The 22,320-nt window shown below is 33.7% G+C and overlaps 1 protein-coding gene across 5 annotated transcripts; it reads left to right on the forward strand.

The window, feature by feature from the left end:
• Nucleotides 1-246: 246 nt before the first annotated feature.
• On the forward strand, nt 247-21,275 carry Cep44 (centrosomal protein 44). Of its 5 annotated transcripts, XM_013075205.3 has the most exons (11): nt 247-430; nt 4,256-4,391; nt 6,416-6,563; nt 8,256-8,402; nt 8,768-8,890; nt 11,488-11,658; nt 12,740-12,946; nt 13,638-13,710; nt 19,221-19,345; nt 19,593-19,630; nt 20,394-21,275. In XM_013075205.3, the coding sequence occupies exons 2-11, from the start codon at nt 4,303-4,305 to the stop codon at nt 20,434-20,436; spliced, it is 1,164 nt and encodes a 387-aa protein (XP_012930659.2). In that variant the 5' UTR covers nt 247-430; nt 4,256-4,302; the 3' UTR covers nt 20,437-21,275. The 5 variants fall into 5 exon arrangements, with proteins under 5 accessions (XP_012930659.2, XP_021120598.1, XP_004853001.1 ...); XM_021264939.2 differs by lacking the exon at nt 19,593-19,630 and having other exon boundaries at nt 20,394-20,531; XM_004852944.3 differs by lacking the exons at nt 19,593-19,630; nt 20,394-21,275 and having other exon boundaries at nt 19,221-19,502.
• The last annotated feature ends 1,045 nt before the right edge of the window (nt 21,276-22,320 follow it).

Genomic DNA, 22,320 nt, shown 5'->3' on the forward strand with positions numbered 1-22,320 from the left:
ATTATACTTACTTCTAAACTGCAACTTAATATCGAATATTGGCCATTTAGGAAGCTCTCGATGAGTCACGTCTTCTCAGGGTCTGGACGAACGCCGTATGGAATCTGCAGGGCGGAATTCGGCCGCTTTGAAGATATCGCCGCGGTGCCTGGCGGGCTTGAATCCGCCGCTGCGAATACAAACGGTCGGCGCGAGAACCGCGCCCGGGCGCGGGGAGTGGCAGCTGGAGGCCGGTTCCTCCGGTTACTTATGCTTCCTCCCCCCCACCCCTCCCCCGTGCTGGGCTCTGCCGGAGCCCTTGTGAGGGCGCTTCTTTTTTCGGTTGCTGCTGGTGAACCCGAGGGAACTGGCCGGGGTGCGCCCTAGTTTGTTCAGAGATCGCTTCTCTCTGCTGTCCTTACGGAGACCCCCGGTGCAGACAAATTATCAGGTCTGTGTTTTCGTTCATTTAGATTAAGTGGCGAGAGGGGAGTCCTAGATTTGACTTGCCTGTGTACGCAGCTCGTTATAACACGAAGTAGGAGGAATCATGACAGCTAATCCTCTCAAATTTGGGTTGTACTTAGGGCTGGGAATTTATTGACCGATTCCTATTGGTCCCTCTGATCTGAGCATTAGTCTGGCTCCTTCAAAAAGCTGACTATAAGGAAGAGTTCCAAGTAGTTTGTGTTTTCCTTACCTGTATTTTCTTGGTGTTTCAAATATTTCTCCATCTTCCTATCTTCGTCTTCCAATCCTGAAATCTTAATTCTTATTTGATCTGAAATTATGGCTGTCCTAGACTATTTTCCAGAAATATTTGCAAACCAGTTAACAAGTTTTATATGAGCACAGCAGTGCCACTAAGCTCTTTAACTGAAGTGCTTTTTCTTTCCTCAGCTTCTCTTACCTGTTGTAGCAGTAGTTGCCTCACATTTTTTTTTTTTGCAAAAAATCTTCATATATTTAATTTTTACTCATCTTTGTTCCTCTGACACTTTTTTAGGTGATACAGAGGGTTATGAGCTATACACTCCTAGCCATCCACCGTTACAGTCAGTGTAGTTGCTTCATTCTGAACGGAAATCACAGAATCCAGTAACATCCCACTGACAGTCATTTTAATGACTTAAAACTGCCATGACATTGAATTGGGTTAAAAATCTTAAACTACTGTGGTGTACCATTTCAAGGCGTCTTCCATAAATTCATTTGAGCAATTTGACTTGTAAACAACTCTGGAGGAAGCCAGGAAGCAGCAATATTGATAACTTAAAGATGGAATGTGGTATAAGGAGTGTACTATCTCCTTTTTAAAAAAAATTTCTTTTGATAAAGATTATAAAGTAAAAATGTCAATCAGTTTCTTCAAAGTAAAAGTTATTTTTCATTTCTAGGTTTACTGTTGAATATGCACAACCAATAGATTGGCTATTTTTAATATCTTAATTTTATTTTCCAATATTTTAACAATTTTTTCAGTAAAGCCTTTCTTGAAAATGAACAGCAGTAGCTGTAAATCTTTTTCTATACTGCTCACGTTTATTAATCCCTTTATTTTTCCTATATTTTTATTACTGATTTCACCTACAGATCCAAACTGTCTTGGTATTTTACTTGTCTACAAAATATTTATTCTGCTCTTACTGAAAAGGATGTGTTCCAGGGAAATACTTTGCATTCAAAAATTTCATTTCCAGGGTAGAAATAATGTGTCCCAGGACATCAGAAAAAGGAAAAATGGAAAGATATCACGGTGTTACACATAACAAAATTGCATGTACTGGAAAGATAGAGTGTACATTTGGAAGGACTAAGGGAAGAGATACACTTAAAAGTTAATGAATGTCTTATGGGAAGAAAGCACCTGAGAAGGATTGTGTTAAGTTACATAGTCCAGAAACCTAAAGCAAGCTAAGATCTACAAACATTAGCCAGTGGTGAAACCCAAACATAGATTTTTTTCAATTACAGCCAAATTAGTTTCTACTTCATCTTTCTCAGGAAAGTAAAGGCTGGTAAGAAAATACTTTTTTTCTTTTTCAGTACTAGGGTTTGACACCCAGGGCCTTCACACAGAGCTATATCACCAGCCATTTTTTATTTTGAGACAAGTTCTCACTATGTCGCTCAGGCTGGGCTCGAATTTGTGATCCTGCTTCAGCCTCCCAGAGTCCTGGGATTACAGGTGTATGCTACCACACCTGGTTTAGTCTAGAAAATCTTTTACTGCTGCCATGCGTCCATCTAACCCCAGACATCCTAAAAGATGTTAAGTAAGTTTGATCTTTTTTGGCCAGTACTTTGTATAATTTGATTTCAGGATTACTTCCTCTTTTTTCCAGTTATCTCCCATTTGATGGTACCTGAAAGTCCCTCTGCCTAAAAATGTAAATGGTCCAATTAATTGGCTGAGAAGTAGTGATTGAAATATCCATATGTAAAAGTGTAATCAGCAACTTGTTTTTCATCACCATGTGTTGGAAAAAATTGTCCCTTTTCCACTGCTACTCGGTATCACCTTTGACATAAATTTGTTGTCAGTGTATGTGTTACTGCATTTAGAGGTGCAGGAATCTCCTGGAGGTGGTTTCTAAGTTCTTTCTGTCCTTACCAGAGAATTGGTCAAGACAAGTACAAACAGTAGCAAAGTTTTATTGAAGGTAGGAAAAAGGCTCTGGAGAGCAAGTCTGGGCCAAGTAAAGGAAGGAAAGGAAATACACCCTACAGGGAGAGGGTGGACCACTATGCAAGAGGACATAGTGGCAAAGACTCAGCATGAACGACCTTTTTGTGTCACCCACTCCTCAGGCTGACATCAGATCGAAAACCTGCTTGAGTTCTCAAGAGATGACCATGTGCAGGACTTTGGGAACTGCTCTGCACATGTGTCTTGGGATTTTATTATTACCAAGTCACATCTGCTTCCCTAGTCATCTTTGCCATCTTTTCACTAATTCCAAATTTAGTTTTATAATAAGTCTTCCCGTACGGTGGTTTAAGTCCTCCAATTTGATTTTCAAGACTTTGTTATCCTTTAGCTTTTACATTTCCATATAAATTTTAGAATCAGCTTGTCAATTTCCAGCCCCTCCTTCAAATAAAAAAAACAAAACTGCCGGGTATTTAGCTCAGTGGTTCTGCCGCCTGTCTCACAAGCACAAGGACCTGAGTTTGAGCCCCAGTACCAAAAAACAAAGCTGCAGCTTTTCTTACAGTGGGTTTATCAGGACATAACTCACATCATAAATCGAGTAGTATCTATAATTTTCATTTTGAAATGATCTTTTATTTTATGCATTGACTGTACTCACCAAATCTTTCTTCCCTTAATTTGTTTTATATTGATTTTATATTCAGTTTTAAGCATGAGTCCCTAAAAAAAGATGCATGGCTATAGCTTGTGTACAGATGCACTTTGCTCCAAGCTTATTGGATCTGACCCTGACCTTTTCATTGGAAGCCTCCCTCAAATGTCAGCCTAGTTTTAAGGTATTTTTTCCCTAGGTTTTATCTACTCTGCCTAAAGTAGAATTTGCCAATCTGCTACCATAGAGGATATAACTAGCAGTTTGTTGAAGCTGAGGTATACGAAGAAATTATATTTTTCTTTGTTCCGTATTCTTTGCCTTGCTTGATAGTTCCAAATTTGATACCTCTTTAGTTCAATTTCTTCAGACTGTAAAACTCTGTTATTTTATCAAGGAAGTAAAGAGGTAGTTGCTTAGCTGAATAAGTTATTGGTGAACCCAGAATTATTTTTAACTTACTTATTTTTATTTTTAAAAACGGCATCTGATTGGCGACTATTTGAGGTCAGAGCTGTAGGGACAATGACCATTTCTATGCTAAATTTCTTTTTTGTCTCTATTTTCACTGATAGTATTATGTAATTTTCATTAGCATCTAAAATAAGCATTAATGGAGGTTATTTCAACTTGATTTGTCTTTCCAAATGATATTTTATTGTTTAAGTTTAAACATGTGGAAAAATGTCATGAATTATAATAACATGAATATAGGGGAAACTTATTTTTGTAAGGAAAAATGTTGGGGGATAAGGTGGAAACCTATTTTATGTTCAGGAATTTCTAGTAGATATACTCTAAGCAGGAAGTACTTGGCCAGTAGGGAAGAGAATAAGTTAGGAGAAATATAAATAGGATAAAATAAAATTTGGTAAGTGCTCATCAGAGAAATGTACAAAATAAAATAGAGAAACTTCAAAACATACACATACACAGATTTAAAGTGATTCATGGATTTTTATTTTTAGGTGAAAAATTGTATTGCAAGAATTGGAGCTGAATCTAATGTTAAATAATGGCAACAGGTGACTTAAAAAGAAGCTTACGGAAACTAGAACAAGTGCTTCGCTTATTAAATTATCCTAGAGAGGTGGATTATGTTGGGTAAGCTATAATATCAGATTTATTTGTTGTATTCTTTTTGCTAAAAATTTGAAATACTAAATGACATGGGAGGTGTACCTAAAGAAAGACAAAGATTTTTGTCTAGCTCTTATTTAAATTTACTTTGAAATGTTCAAAATATTTTGGAAAGCAGTCAATTCAGAAAGTTGTTTATAGATATGAATTAATGAAAAATTCCAACCCAAGAATTTAAGATACGTTTATAAACATGGTATGTGTCAATATAATGTATTATCTCTATAATTTCAAACTTATAGAAGTATAAAGGATTTTATTACTCTTATAGCCTACCACTCTCATTCAATTGGATGGTATTTCTCATTTTTAAATAAATCTATAATGAGCAGAGATTGCTACTATTTTTTATCAGTTTTTCTGTTCATTCATTTATGGAGCATAGACTTTATACATTTAAGCCATATGTTCTTTTTGATAGGGAAGATTCTGGTTAGCAGGATTTCTTATGGCAACCTGTGCTATCCTTGAAGATTCTTATACAGAATGTAGCAATATATACTTTTCCTATATTTATGCTAATCTAATATGATACACTTTATTTTGGTTTTATTTGTTTTCATTTTTGAGACATAATACTGCGAGGTAGCCTAGGCTGTCCTCAAACTCACTATGTACCCCAAGCTGCCCTTGAACTCCCAATCCTCCTGCTTCAGCCTCCCAAGTACTGGGATTATAGGCATATGCCACTGTTCTTGGCTTTATGCCTTTCTCTGTATTAAAATTTCTGGTTCTTCATTTCACATACTCTTACCTGTCATCATTGATTGATTTATTAATATTTCCCCACTAGAATATAAGCTGAGGTCTGGGACTTCGTTTTGTTCACTGTTGTGTCTCCACATCTAGAACTGAACCTGATAAGAGATTGAGTGAATGGACAAGTATCGAGAGACAAGTCCAGGTTAGGCATATATTCAAGTATAGAGTAAAACTTGGTTATACCAGCTACTCAGTAATGGTTTTACCAGCTAGCTCAAGTAATGGGCTTTACATCTAAGTGTGGATATTGTGGTTATATACTGGGGAGAGCTAAACCCAAGAGAATACTATGAATGAAAGGAGAATAAAAAGTCCAGTTACGGTTATTACAGGTATCACATGTGAGAAACAGAAGTTAGGAAACAAATATAATCGATACTATGTGCATATCATCATTTTGGTTTTATTGTGTGTGTGTGTGTGTGTGTGTGTGTGTGTATGTGTGTGTGTGTTTGCTTGCAGTACTAGGAATTGAACACAGGGCCTTTGTACAGAACTACATCCCCAGCCCTTTTTTACTTTTTGAGACAGGGTCTCACTAAGTTGCCAGGCTGGGCTCAAATCTGTGATCCTCTTGCTTCAGCCTCCCTGAGTACTAGGACTACAGGCCTGACCTTCTGGTACCCAGCTTGTACCTATTGTCTTGGTTCTTCAAAGTAGGAAAATCTTGACTATCCTGGATTTCAGGGACTTAACCAGATTGGGTAGAGAAGTTTTCTTGTCATCACTTTTAAATATCAGCATTTAAAAATACATTTTAGATAGGAATGATCGTAAAATGTGCCAATATTTTCCTGTTTTCTGTGTAGTATTTAAACATTTTTCTTATTGACCCAAGACTATCATTAAGAATGATACTTTTTAGATTATTCCACAACATAAACTATTTATAAGATCTGTTTAGATAGCTAACAATAACTGCTTGGAAAACTATGGTGTTCTTGAGAAATAAAGTGGCTAGCACTACAACTGGACTGTTGGCACTGGACTATTAGACTAGACTGTTGGACTATACTGTACTAAGTTTTTGAGCATACTAAGTGATGGATAATAGTATTGGATAATCTTGCTAGAAAGATTTAGAGTTGGAGGTAGACTCTGGAGGGACATGTATCACTCAGTTATTATGGCTATAGTGTTGTTTATTGATAATATTTTTAATACTTCCTTCATTATAAAACTTTAAGAATTATGCTCCTTGAAAGCCTTTCTTTTTTCCCTAACAGTTTGATAAAGGGAGACACAGCAGCAGCTTTGCCCATCATCAGCTATTCTCTTACCTCGTACTCACCCTTTGTAACAGAACATCTCATGGAATGTAATGTAGAGCTCCTAGCAAAGAATGACCTGCGCTTTACAGATACTGTCTATAAGGTATTTTGAACTTATGAAGTAATAATTATTTAGATGTTATTTTTTAAAATCAATATTTTAATAACTCCTTAAATACAGTTACATATCACTTAACAATGGGCATATATCCTGAGAAATGTGTCAGTAGGTGACTTTATTATTATGTAAATATCAGAGTATGTTTACACAAATTTAGATAGTATAGCTTACTACCACACCTAGGCTATATGGTATGTTAAACTTACTGCTCTTAGGCTACAAACTCATACATGTTAGGGTACTGAATACTATAGGCAATTGTAATACCAGTAAGTATGTGTGTATCTAAACATAGAAAAGGTACAGTAAAAATAGTAGGCAATAGGGGGCCAGGGATTTAGCTCAGTGGTTCTGCCACTTGCCTCGCAAGTGTAAGGACCCGAGTTTGATCCCCGGAACCAAAAAAAAAAAAAATTACTAGGCAATAGAACTTTTTCAGTTCCATAGTAATTTTATATGACCACTGCTGTATACATGTTCCATCATTGACCAAAATGTTTTAAATATGGTACATCACTGTGTATGCAGTACATATAGTTTACAGAATATTTTATATGCATCTGTCTCATTAAAATCTCTATTGAAATCAATTCAAGTTTGCTTTGTGAATGTTTTCTACTCTAATAATTACGGCAACTGGTAAACATTGGTTAATAGCTATCATTTGCCCTTTTTCTATCAAATTGTAGTAAAATTTGGTCTACTGGCAGAAGTTAGAAAGAACTATAACTGGGCCAGGGATTTAGCTCAGTGGGCACCGTACCTGGCTTGCAAGCACAAGGTCCTGAGTTCAATCCCTGGTATCAAAAAAACACGAAAAGAACTATAACTACATTCAGTAAAAGTTGTAGTTCATGGAAGTATTAGCTGAAGTAATTATTTGTAAGAAAAGACTCAAACTTTGGGATAATTTGCTCTTTGAAGTCTGAGACCAAGTCTTATATCTTATATCAAGTCTTATATCTTATTTCTTCTATATGAATACTGAATTTTAAACTCATATTTGACTTTTTTTAAAAACCTATTTTTATCATTTTTGTCAAATACTATGGTTTTCTGAAACTTTTTTATGGTATAACCTATTTATCAAATCTAATTTTTAACAAAGAGAATTGCACTTGATGAAATAGGAGCTTTATATATAGTCTCTATTTAATCTTCCTGTTTTTTTGCCACTAATACCAGAAGGGTTTCATAGAAGCCTAAGTGGCACTCTAAGAAATTCTAGGATTCCATGTAGCAGAACTATGGAAACTATTGGCCCATTTACAAATGAGAGATTGAGTTCAAAAGGCCTCTTGACTTATCTAAAATTTACATAGTGGTAGAATAATTAAATACAACTGTAGGTTGCTGACATCTAGTATGGTATTCTAATGAGTTAAGGAATTTTTCCATTACCTCTGAAGATATTTGAACTTTCTGACAGTTGACTGTGTTTTGCCATCTCTCTGGCACATCCCTAGCCACCTGCTTTCTACCTGGATACCTCTCCTCCTGGGTTATGACTCACACAGCTCTGTAAATCTCTTCAGTAACCTTTAGTTAATGGCTTGATCCACCTTGTCCTCTCAAAGAAAGCTGTTACTCTTCCTGACCAGGTGACTATTTATCATTTTGAATTAAGGAAAGAATTGCTCCTAATTATTATATAAGTCTTTTTCCCCTTTGCAGCTTCTTCGTGATCAATTTGATTATAAACCAATTTTGACAAAAGCGCAATTTATGCAGCATGGGTTCGCAGAATGGAAAATCCAGATTATTTGTGATATTTTGAATTGTGTGATGAAAAAGCACAAAGAATTGACTGGTGTTAATAAGGTAATTTTATGAATGGATTTTACTGCTGACTTATGCAAAATGGCTCAGTATTTTGATACATGAAATCAGTACACTAGCAAATTATTACATAGTGTAGTTATTACATTATTCAAAGTTTTGGGTAACCTTATAAAGTTTCATGTTTGCTTTAAATGCTACTCACTGTACACATCTGTGACTTGGAACTGCTAGTGGTAAGCTCAAAGATAATGCATTTTCATCACTTATTTTTTAAAAGACATAGTTTCATTAGTGTCGTTATTTGTCACTTATATTTCAGAAGTGAATATTTAAGTGATAGTGGAATTTACATTATGTTTTCACACAAAATTTGTTATGTCTAACACATTATTGTTGATTTTTAGACTCCTTCACAACCAAGAAAAAAAATCATTTCTGCTTATTCAGAGCCTTCATCAAGCAATGAGAAAGCACCTGCAGAACCTGTTGGCTTTGATGTCACTGGCAGATTTATGACTTCAGGAAAGGTAGAAAAAACACAAAGAAAACATGTCATGTAGTATAAGTTATCTAATTAATGAATCTGATATGTAAGATTCACTTCTCTGTCTAGCACTTGATGACACATCACTATACTACATTATAGTGATTTTTTTAACAGCAAGTACCATTTATTCTTTGAAAGACATTCCTGAAGTTACAAGAAAAGCACAAATATAAAATCAACTAAGCTTTCTATTTCTAATTTCAATTCTACCTCATTTCCCAGGAAAATATTGACGATTTATATAGTTATATTATTCAGTTATCCACACTATTTATTATGTATCTGGTCTTCTTAAAACATGAGAATATAGTATATGAAAAACCTACCCTTAGTAATGAAGATGGTTATGTGTAGGGAACAGGGGAAGGGGACATTACTAGAACCTCTGCAGTAAGTCCTAGTCTCCTGCAAGCCAGGGCAGCACATGGCGAATTACAGGAAAGGTAGACAAATGAGAAGAGAAGAAGCTGAGCTTTGTGAATATGTAGATTTCAGTACTTCTCATTGGGATAAGCAAGGAGTAACAAAAGGGGGAGGGGCTGCAGGGGTGGGGGCTTGGAAATCTAAGAACAATGAGCAACTATGCAGATGAAGATTTGGTTCCTCCCAGGGTGTCTCCTGCAGGTGTGGTCTTGTCCTGGAGCATTACAGCATCACGGGATCATTGAGATCTCAGTTGTGACCTGAGGCCAAAATGGAATTATGTCTTGGAATGCCATAGCTGGCCTGTAGGTGGAAGAACTAGGCCTAATCAAATGATTTTTCCCTAGAATTATGTAGCATTGCTCCCAACAGTTATGATGATTCATTTTTATACATTGATATTTCTGTAACCAGGAGTATGAATTGTCTAACAGTTGATAAACTACAAATGTGAAGTGTGGTTTGGGGTTAGTGTTTTGAATATTTTCCTTCTTTGATATCTTTGCCTTTGTATTCATTGTGCATATGTGGTGAAATTAATCCAGTATACTCAGGGATATAGTTTTTCCATGTCCAAGAGAGATTTAAGCCAAAATATTATTTTGTAGTGATAAATGTACTTTCAGACATCTTGCATTTGTGGAAAATTTTATAAGATTGAAGGATAGAATACCAGATGAATAATCAGTATGTAATAAGCTAAAGGATATGAAGTTTCTGGCTGAAGTACTGTCTAGGGAACTCTTTCTACCTGAATCCACTCTAAATGACTTATAAAAATAGAATATATTTAAAAAATTTCACACTTTTTAAAGTAATTTTACCCTCAAAACAGGTTCTTGTGCCAATAACTTTTTTAAATGTGCTTGCTTTGCTCCAAGTAATGAGGGCAATAAAAAAGGAGTTATAAGAGGCTTAAATTCTGCATAATTGTGCATATTTCTCATCTGCTTGCATCTCTAAGTCACCTCTTACTAGTTTTGTATGATCTTATTTTCCAATTATTAAATGATTTATATTGTGTATAAATAGGGATTTTCTGAACTGGTTTTATTTACCTTCATTGTGCTTAGCACAATACTAGGTATACTTAGGTACTTATTAAGTGTAAGTTGATATAATATTTTTCTCAATCTTTTATTTTCAATATAGGGGTTCTAGGGTAATCTAAGTTGCTCTAAGAAAGAAAAATGCAACATTTTGAGACATTAGACCTATTTTCAATATTCTTAAAGTTCTTGGTTTCCCATCAAAATTAAATGATCTACATAAGATTTTTAAATATCAAGAACCTGAGTGAATATTAAAAGTTCTCAGATTTATAAAAGTTACAATCAGGGCTGGAGATTTAGCTCAGTGGTTCAGCCGCCTGCCTCGCAAGCATAAGGTCCTGAGTTCGATCCCCAGTACCAAAAAAAAAAAGTTACAATCCACAAGTAGATGTCTTTGTTTTTAGACAAAAATTAAGTCAGTGCCACAGCAAAGTGTCTCCTTCTCAATGTCTTATACAAAATGCTGTTTGTGATTTTTTTTTTTTGTCACATATACTAAGTTCTATAGTAGATATTCAGACTATTTTTAGAGGAAAAATAGGCAGAAGAGCCCTGTTGTATAAACTACATAGTTTGACCCAAACTTTTTTTGTCATGATTTTCCTTTTGACATGAAATTTGAGTTATTTGCTAAAGGTCTAATATATTGTGATTTAATAGAAATGATAATGAGTTCTCACATAGCTAGTTCTTTATTATTTATTTGTAAGTTATATGAAAACTTTATTATGGAACATTTAAAACATCTGTAAATATCTGTCATCCAGTTTCAGCAATTTATCAACTCTGCCAATCTTGTTTTGTCTTCATTGTAACCACTTTCCCCAACGTTTTGAAAAATTCAAACAGCTTTAAACACTTCAGTATTTTTTCTAAAATACAAAAATGCTTTTAAAAGTCCAAACTATAATTTCATCATCACACATGGAATATTGTAATAATAGTTCATAACATTTTGATATATACATGAATTGTGGTAATTTAAATCTTTTTAAATCTGTAAAGTAAGGCTAAGTATTCTTTTTTGCAAAATTATTGGATGTATGTTTAAAATAGTGGTAGTAAAACCACTGAAGTATTTCTTACATGTTTGTCTCTGCAGAAGAAAGCTGTGGTGATTCGTCACCTGTATAATGAAAACAATGGTAACATTCCGGAAGATACAGAATGTTCGGTAACAGATGATAATGAAGTATGTGATGCATCAGACTTAAAGGCTTCTGAAATAAAGGTTACTGAAGTGCAGGTCCTTGAAACCAAGGCTGAGCAGGAAGTAAGAATTTTGAACTTTTTAAAAAGACCAAGGTTTCTTACTTTGATGTCCATGATTAATTCAGCATTTAAACTTTGGAATATTTCTAACTTGGAATTATTAATCATGACACATTACCTGTGTTATTACTTAAGAATCATTAAATTTTACTGAATATAATTTAACAGATGTTATTTCACTTCTGTTTAGAATTTTGGCTATGTGTTGTGAGTAATGCAAGGAAAGGTAAGACATGATGTGGCTTCAAGGAATTTATAACCTAGTAAGATAGGTATCTACATTTTGTGCAGTGGAGATGTTCTACCACTTATTTCCTACATTCGTGAATGGAAAATCTTGGTACTTCATTGCCCTGTCATTTTCATTTTCCTTTCTTGGTTCTTGCTACCTTTTTCTGTCTCTAAGAGTATCATGCTTATTATTCTTTATTGCCACAAATCCAATTATGTGTCTAATTGCTGTTTCTGCTAAAACATCTTATTCTATTCTTTTTCTATGTTCTCTGACATCTGTTCATCTTAGTATATAATTGACAATTTATAAAACCTACCAGATGGCCATTAGGGCTGTTACCTATTACAAGATACAATAAATAATGTCAGTGCACTGTCATTGTAGTTATTTCCTCTTGGCTTCATGCTAGCAATCTTACAAGAAGCTAGTTAGTATTGGGGAGCTTGGTACTGGGGATCAAACTCAGGACCTGGCTCTTGCAAGGGCCACTGAGCTAAATCCCTGGCCTGCTAGTTAGTATTTAGTGACAGTTTTATTGTACTACCTGGTATTAAGTATATTATGCATATTAACTCACAATAAACATATTAAGTAGATACTATTGTTATCTTGTTGTTGTTTTTTGTTATCTTGTTTTTTAAATGAAGAAATGAGGGCATCAAATTATACTTCTCAGATGAAGTAGTTTACATGTCTAAGTAGTCTGTCCTCACCAATAGCTCTCTTAATTCTCATGCTGTACTACCTTTCCTAACTACTGAAATAATAGAATGGAAGTTGAAATACATTGATTTTAAAGGAACTTCAGCTTATATATTATTGTCTCTAATCTTTTTAATCATTTCAGGATATAAAAAGTAAACCAGAGATTACTACACTACAAACTATGCTTGCTGAATGTCAAGAAAAACTTAATAAGTTGACTTGGATAGAGAAAAGGCTAGACTCTTTGGAAGAAACAATGAAAGGGAAAGTGATAGTAGATGAAAAAACCTGGACTAATCTTTTAAGTCGGATCACTCTTCTTGAAACAGAAATGCTTTTGTCTAAAAAGGTATTTTCTTTCCTTGAGATGTATAGCATATCTTAGATAAGTAAAGTATTCCTTTTATTATGTGTGTATTCTTTTGGAAATACTAAATATGATAATACTTAGATAATGGGGAAATGTTTAATTAGAATAAAGTCCTGTTTAAATGTGGCCCACTTTCTTGTTCTTATTATGGCTATTTTTGTCTTCATCAACTAAGATAGTCTGAGCTTTTAGTTGATAATAGAACTTGAAGTGCTCAAACTGAGGCAAGAATATACGTGCTTTGTTTATGTAAACTTTCAAATTATTTTATATCTTAAATAGCACAAATGGTCTTTCCAGTTTGCAGGAAAAGTTATAAAAGAGGAAAATTTACAAATACAACTCTTCTTTTTTTACTTACTAACTTCAGTCAAGATGTGAATTTCATAGAAATTTACCATTGCTTTATCAAGTCTGAGAAATGTATTTCTATTACCTAGAATTCAATTTCTGGTCTATCTTTTTTTTCCTACAGTAAAGTTGGTAGATTCAAAATATTTACTATCTGCTTGCACAGTTAAAAGATTATTTCTCATACAGAGGAATTCTTATGTATTGCTTTGTAAATAAAGTTGCTTAAGTATTTCTTGTACTATTGTTATATTTTATGATTGGCCCTATAAAATGAAAACACTTTTCATTTTGTTCTAAATATTTAACCATTTTCCAGAATGAATATGTAGAGTTTAATGCAATGAGTGACGACTATGTTTCCAGTAGTGACATAGATCTGGTGACTCCTGGTAAGTTCTTACTGGTATGAGTATTGGTGGTATGCTAGAGGGCTTTCAGAAAAGGAATATTTTGCATAATTTTATTATTCTCAAGCCTTATTTTTATTTTCTAAAAATTTCAAATCTTCTAGAACAAAGAAATTAACGAATGTATAGGTAATTAAAGCGAAATATTGCTTTATGAACTTCTTACATATCTTAGATAACATAGATAAATAAATTTCATTGTATAAAGTTGCAAACTTTTAAGAGACATTTTAGTCTTTTAATCATTCTAGTATAATAAAGTGCTGTAAAACAACAAAAATAGACCTCTAGAATTTCTAATTTTCAAATATAGGTAATAGCATTCTTGTATGTGAATGACATATAACAGAAAAAAATTTTTAGTAACCTGTGAAGTATTCCAAATCTCTTGCATTCAGGCAGTTCATTGATGGTCTCTTCATGTCATTCAACTTCATAGTGATATTTTCAATGTGACAGAGCAAGAAGGATCTCTTCTGTTTTTCACCAGCAGCTTTTATTCTTTTGATTCTCATATTTTTTGAAAAAACAAAGGTCTAAATTTTCTCATTTTTATATTAAATCATTTATAAAAGAGAGTTTGTACAATTCAAAATTCATGACATTAAATTTTAATATATGTGGGTGTTCAACATCAACATCATTATATCTTTAAAGTACATATAACAATAGTAACAATACATTATGGCACTATGTGCTGGCATTGTTGTAATTACTATATTAATCTATTTAATTCTCAAAATAACCATACAAGATAAGTACTGTTATTATCTGTACTGTATTTTATAGATGAGGAAGTGAGCTGCTGTGAGATTAAGTAACTCTGCCAAAGGTCACATTGTTATTGAATGAAGGATATTTTTGCATTCAGGGGACTGGCTCTGAGGTTTTTCCTTAACCACTGCATATTTAGTGCTCATGCCTATTTCATTATGCACAGAACAATTTCAGTGATTAGTCTATTAAATTCAGTCATTTGTGATGTTATTTTAGGTATTAAGTTTATTATAGACTACCAATTTCAGATTTAGTAAAATTTTGACTTTTTTTCCTTTGATTATTCATGCATCTATTCATAAATATTCAAGCTTAACTAAAGATTCCTGAGAGCACTATTGTTATCTTGTAGTCTATCTAGCAGGTAGAAAATATAACTTCTGTCTCTAATATCTACATACAGTAGAGTTCAAGTATTTATGTATTGAAAGAACATTGAATCTGCTATTTGCAAAACATTGCCTTTTTTGAACTCGATTTTGAATGTTTGAGCTTACTGTTTTTAATAACATTATTACTACAGAATTCAGTATATCTTAATCCTATTGAGAAAGGACATAGCTAAGTTTAAGCCACTGTATTCAGAATGACAAGATGGACCACTATCTGAAAAAGACTATAGATTATCAATAAGGTAAATAGCTGGTTTCATAGAGTTTATAAGCTAGCCTAGATAAATTAAAGGTTCAAGTTTGTAAAGCTGTATACATTACACCTTACATATGCATGCTACTTGGAAGCAGAAGGTTTGATTTCATTTGGATGCAGAGAGCAGTAATTGCCTCTCTAGTATTAGAATCATGTTCAATTGGGAATGATTTTTGTGAGGTTCTAGATTTGCTTTTCCTTTATCAAAATTACAGTGTTCCTCAGTAAGGCACCTCAGTGTCTCTGAGGTAGGAGAGCTTTCTAAGGACTGTACTTCTGTTGGATGATTTTAGAGAGGGTTTAAAGAAATTAGGACTCTTCTGATTTTGGTGCTATTAGGGAGCAGAAGTTTGAAGACTGATGATCAGAATGAAGTGGAGCTAAAATTTTCAGGGAAAACAAGCACTCATGTTAGTGGAGAGAGGGCTTATCTGGTCACTTTTGTGATTTACATAGCATCCTTGTTTTGTCTCTTCACACATACCAGGTTTTGTATTTTTCTGTTTCATGATCTCATATGATGTCGTTTTCTATGAAATTATTTATTTTCATTAGGGGAAATAGTAACTCGGGTTAATTGCTAGATACTACCAACTGCTACCAACTCTCAGTAGTGTGTTTTGTTTTGTTTTGTTTACTTTGTTTTATTCCTGTTTCCCCTCAGAAGAAAAGAATATATTATTAACCAAAGTATAGCTCTAAAAAAGAATGTGATTTGTTCCATTGTGATTTTAAAAAAGGTTACATGTAGGCACTTGAAGGAAGTTGAAGCAGAAGAGTAGAAAGACCAAATCATAGAGTTTACCCTGAAGTCATAGAAAGATTTTTATCAACACTTTTATAGTCTCAGATGAGAGTTGCTACTAAGGCACCAGTCATGATGATAACAAGCAGGTAATTTATTTGGGAGATATTTGGATGTTAAAATTGAAAAGCCTTGGTCTGATAGAAGTACAAGTGGTGAAAGAAAGGAAAAGTCAAGAGTGACTTTTTGTTTGGCCTCTGTGTTTGGATGGTTGTTCCTAAATAAGGAATTCAGGAGGAGGAGATTTGGGAAAAATGATGAATTCATTTCTGAATATAATAAATTATATATGAAATAATATAAAAATATTGAAAAGTTGGTTGATATACACATGGGTCCTTGATTTGGAAGTACTGCCTTACAAATTATTGAACAGTAAAAGACTCATCTGGTTCTCTTACTGGTTAAAGGTGTAATCCTCCAAGTCGGTGGTAAAAGATTAATGGTTATGTAAGAAGAAGTGGCTAGGTCTAGTGTCCCAAACCTTAGAACATTTCCTTTGTTCACAGGAATCTCTTAGCAGTCACCACTGAAGCTCTCAGATGACTAGCTTCAGGGGCCTGGTGTCAGGGGTGACTGGTTTCCTCTTTTTTTTTTTGGTACAGGGGAATCGAACTCGGGTCCTTCCGCTTGTGAGGCAGGTGGCAGCACCACTGAGCTAAATCCCTGGCCCTCCCTTTTTCTTTCTAACCTGAATTTGGTTACCACTTCTTTTGATATCCCCTATGGCATGGCTTAAAAAAACCATGTTTTTTTTGTTTTGTTTTTGTTTTTTTTGTACTGGGGATAGAACTCGGGACCATGCGCTTGCGAGGCAGGCAGTGGAATCACTGAGCTATATCCCTGGCCCAAAACCATGATTTTTTTTTTTTTTAATTCTTTTATTGGTACATTGTAGGTATACAACACAATTACATTTCTCGTTGGGAATTGTACCTTTACATGATGCATCTTGGTTCTTATTTTTTCCCCATTCCTAGCCCTCCCTTCACCCCCTCCACCCTTCCCTATTTACAAAGACTTTATTTCCATTTTTTCCATTTCTCATCATTTTTCCTTTCCCTTCTTCCCTTTCCCCTGCCCCTCCCACTACCCCTACACCTTTGGATCTTTTCTTCCTATTTTGCATTATCGATTATTCATTCTAATCATTGGTACATTTTAGGTATACAATATAATGACATTCATCATTGGAAATTTGCACCTTTACATACTCTCTCTTGGTTCTTATTTTTCACTCTTGCCCAGCCCTCCCTTCAGTCCCTCCATTCCTCCCTATTTACAAAGATTTTGTTCCTAGTTTTCCATTTTCTCATATTAATCCCATTCCCTTCTTTCCTTTCCCCTAGCCCTCCCACTTCCTTCCCCTTTGCCCTTTTTCTTCCTATTTCACATTACCTATTATACATTTAGTCCTTATTTACACTTTCAGTTTCTCACATGAGAGAAACTATTTGGTATTTATACATGTGTGTCCTATTTGTTTCACTTAAGAGTATCGCCGCAATGTACATCCACTTAGCTATAAATGTCTCTAATTTCTCATTTTTTATGGCTGAGTAGTACTCCATTTTATAAACAAACCACATTTTCTTTATCCAGTCTCCAGTTGATGGGCATTTGGTCTGTTTCCAAGTTTTAGCTATCACAAACTGCTGCTATGAACATGGGCACACATATATCACTGTGGTATGATTCTTTTAATTTTGGGGGGCAAAACCATGATTTTTAAACAAATAAGACTTATAAAAGGCTCAGGAAAGCAAGGAGAAGAATTGTCACTGAAAGTAATATGCACTTAACTGATCTGGCTATTAAACTCATGGCTGGTGTTCTGTCTATGCTCCCTGGAGTCCCTTAAGGGGCTGTCTCTTTGAATAATCTGCCAGCCTACTTAATACTAGATTTCTTCTACTAACGAAGCACATCCCTGCCCAGAACATTGGGCCAAGACAGCCATTCCTTCACCCTTTGTGCTGTCTATCTTCACAGCTCTGGCTTCTTCCTCCCTCCCTCTTTTTTGGATTAACATAGGAAATACTCACTACCTTCAAAGGACACCTGTCTGTTCCCATAGAAAATAAGAAAAGATTTAGGGCATGATAGTTCCTTCTTAGTTTCAAATTACCCCTTACAATTACCTGTTAGCCACAGCTCCTGCTAAACAATCTGGGTCTAGCTAGTTTTCAGAGTTGTGATCTTGACCCCTACGCTCAGCCAACTGGGTCAAGAATAGGCACCTAACCCAGCAAATAACCAATCCCAAAAGCCATACTGCATTCTCCTTTAGGATTTGGAATTAGGAGACCTAATTGAAGTTGTGAGAAAAGGCTTACAGTAAAAGTTTTTGTGTAAAACAGTTTAAATGGGTGTCTGATTTTCTGGGGGGAAGTGGGTTGTTTTCACAGCCAAATTTACTCTAAAAGGCAGGGCAGGATGTATAGGATTAATTTGATAGGAGCATGTCTTATCTCTGATGGCCCATAGTTGACTGAGTGATAGAAAAAAATGTACCAACATTTTGTCAAACTAATAATATCAAGATATCTGAAATGTTGTTTAGTTTTTTGGGGCAAAAAAAATCCTGTGTATTTTACTTGAATTTTAAGTATTGTTTTTCCATATGTGTCAACTTAAGATGGGATGTTTCTTGACTTTTAAAAGGTATATACTGTATAGTCAGTTTGATAATAATTGCCACTTACCACAGAACAATAGTAAAAAATTCCCTAGTTAATAGAATAGTAAAAAATCCAAGCATTGCTGGATAAAATCATCATGATAAATTCATCATATTTATTAGTTAATGTAAATTCCACCATTTTGAGAAAAGAGGCTTATGAATAAGTGGCTTATATTTAAAGGTAAATTACTGTTTTATTCAAACTGATTGTTAGTATAGTAGACAGTGTTGCTTTTTGCAATTTTTTTTTTTTTTTTGAAATATATGTTACGTAGGCTAACCTTGAACTCTCCTTTCTTCTACTTCAGCCCCCTGATTTGATTAGCTGGGATTGCAACCATGCACCATCAAGCCTGGCTGCCTTCTGTATTTTTTATGAGCCAATTTTTAACATCTAGATCTCTGTTTGTAGACAGGCTACTCTATTGAAAGAATACGAAAAATTCATATTTTGATCTATATCTGTAGCTATTTTAGATCAAAATATTTATATTTCTTCCATCTGTAAATAAAATTTTTAGATATTTGACACTACTGTAAAAGGAAAAGATAATTTGATGCTTAATTCTGTCTTCACAGATGAAAAAATCAAAATTGAGAGGCCAGCAAATATGCCTCTGTCCTCTGGTTATAATACAGAATCAACAAATTCAACTCCCAGAGCCTCAACTATTACTTACTGTGGTTTGAAAGATACTTCAGAGGTAAGAAAAACTGACAACTGCTTAGATGATTTCTTCCAAAGGTCAAGGAAACAATCAAGCATTGATTTTCGTCATATTCTATTGGCAAGAAAAATGGCAAAACTGTAAATCTTAGTCTCAAACATTCTCTGTGATGAATAAATAGTACTTAATGAAATGTTTCAGACTGTTTTATTTGTTCATGGTCCATTTTTGAGGATGATTTACTTAAAGAAATCACCTAAATTTGTTGCTTTTTAAATTAAAGGAAACAACAATCCAGAAAATGGAAAGGATGAAAAAAATGTAAGTAACAGAAATGGGCAACAGAAATTCATTTCTCTATAGGGAATTGTGTTGGATTGCAATATATATAGAATGTACATATGTGTTTCAAACCTTAAAGGTCTCTCAGTCAGGTGTGGAATTTCCTTCAAGACTCCAGTGGATAATAAATCCACCTACAGTTATGTGTTTGTAAGATGAGTCATTGTTTTGGTTTCCAACAAGTGATGTACAACAGTGTTAATGGAATTAACTCTGGATTAAAGAGTTCAAAGATATTTTTGGTTGGTAGTTAATGAAGTGTTATTTTTGATAACTGATTAATAAGAATAATAAACCTAGAGATGGATATTTGGAGACATTTTCACAGTTGTTAAAGTATCACTAATAAGTTATTATAAGGTAATGTTAGTCATGATACTTTTATCTAGTACAAATGACATTACATCTGATATTTAAAAGACTAGTTCAAAAGAAATATAAAGCAAAATTATATGAGAATACTGTATATAATTTTTAAAATATTATGTAACCAAATAAACTACATACAATAATTTTTTAAAGCTTGAAAAAACTACTGAAATAACAATGCACCAAGAATTGGCTAATTTTTTTCTCCTCTGGCCATAGTATAAAATTTACTAGTACTGTAGTACCTCTAGCTAAAAATAAGAAAAAATTCAAACTTATTTTAGATGCAAAAGCATAATTTTAACAACTTATATCCTGTTGTTCATTATGAATTATTTATTTACTTATACATCATTTATTTATTATATTTCAGGTTTGAAGAAACTGCAGAGTTATTAAAATGCCCAAGTCACTAATTGTAGAATTTTCTTCATGAATTTCTGTAGGACTTTGGCTACTGTACATGTTGTATATTTTAAGAACATTCCATATAATTTTAATATACTATAATATTTTTATTAAGAATTTGTATTCCTTTTGGTATATGAGTTTTTCCATTCATTATTGAATAAATACTTTGATATTTTTGAACTATTCTTATACTGATTACTCTCTCACTTTTCTTAGGAAAAACTTATGTGCTAGTACATTGCTTTTACAGAGTGAAGTCATTACAGCAAGCACTGCATTTTTGTGTTGACATTTGTTGGCAGTGTGCTAAGTAATATGTTTTTTAAAGTACAGGCTTGAGGATCATGGTTTACATCCTGTTGGAAGCATTCCAGCTAGGACTTGCATATTGTACCCAAGAGGCTCTCATACATACCGTCTTGCCATCTGTGCTGACGAAAAAGTTGTAATGAAAAGTCGGAAGTGCTCATTGACAATTAAATAAAACAAAAACACAGCTATTTCATGCTCAGTCAAAAAGTAGTAATATTAACATTGAGAAGGTAACAATGTAATTCTCCTTTTGTAGCAAAACAGGTCTGCAGGTTCACTGTGAGAAATGTATGGAGTATTTTAGTGCTCTATTGTATGTCACATTTTAAGAGCAGCAGCACAGACCCAGGAGGTCCTCAGCCAGTGTTCAGAGATACACAGTGAGGTTTTCCTTTCTGTTTTAATGACAAGAAACTAAAATTTTTTGGAGTGTAAAAGCCTTAGATGAAGCTAAATAGACAATTAAAATCATTTTATAATTTTTATGTAAACATTTTTCTAACTTTGTAAATAAAAGTATAATCCTGGAAAATCAAGAAAATTGACTTATTGGGAGGGTAAAGTACTTTTCTTTTATTGATAATCTGATTATATTTTATTATTCATCTGTTTCTGTTATATAATTCAATATTCAAATATAAAATATTACCTTTAAGGTATAGGTAAAGACTTAAAGCATTTTTAATATTCTGATTAGTGTTTAGTCATTTAAAACTGAACTTTTATGTTAGCATACAGAAGCATACAATTTAGTATAAATTTACTTATCTTTTAATAGCATATGTAATGAATCCAATTAGATTTATTTTTCCAACTACATGAGAGGTACATTTATAAAAATCTCTTTTAAAAAGAGATAACTAGTATAGTCTGTTAGTGCATAAAGCATCAGTACCAGAATGGAATTATAGCACCACCTTGTGGTTAATGTGCCAATAGTTTATCTTTTGTTAAAACAAGTAGTTTCACATAAAACAGGATTTTTTTTTTTGGTACCAGATACAGGGATCAGACTCGGGACCTTGCGCTTCCCAGGCAAGTGCAGCACCACTGAGCTACATTCCCGGTCCATAAAACAAGATCTTATTTTAACTTTGAAAAAACTCAATTCCAATTTTACAAAGAAACATTTTTCAAGCTTTTTGTGGAAGACAAAAGAAAAGTCTCTTTGTCTCTAGCCTCCTTTTTTCTTTATATAAAGTGAATATACATACACTTGGATGATTTGAAACATTTCCAGTCTCCTAATTTACATATAATGTACAAAGCATAAGAATCTGCTGAAAGTCCAATAGAACATTACCTATGTATGTTGTCATGTAGAAATTTAGAATCTAGGTTTTTTTACGTTTAACAGTTTCAACAGGAACTAATAAAATCAATTCATAATAATAGCCATATGTTTACACTTACAAAGAATTTCTCTGTACTCGTTTAACAATATAATCTTTTGAAAAATAAAGCAAATTTGACTTCATTGAAGAGATTGCCAAATTATTTATTATGCTTTTTTAGAAATAGTAAAAAGTTTTCTGTCTTTGGTAATTTGGTTAAGTAGTTTCTAACAATAAATTAGC

This window comes from Heterocephalus glaber, unplaced genomic scaffold, assembly GCF_053883595.1.
Source record: "Heterocephalus glaber isolate CG9 unplaced genomic scaffold, H.glaber_assembly_v1.0 deba00001461, whole genome shotgun sequence".
Classification (NCBI taxonomy): Eukaryota; Metazoa; Chordata; class Mammalia; order Rodentia; family Bathyergidae; genus Heterocephalus; species Heterocephalus glaber.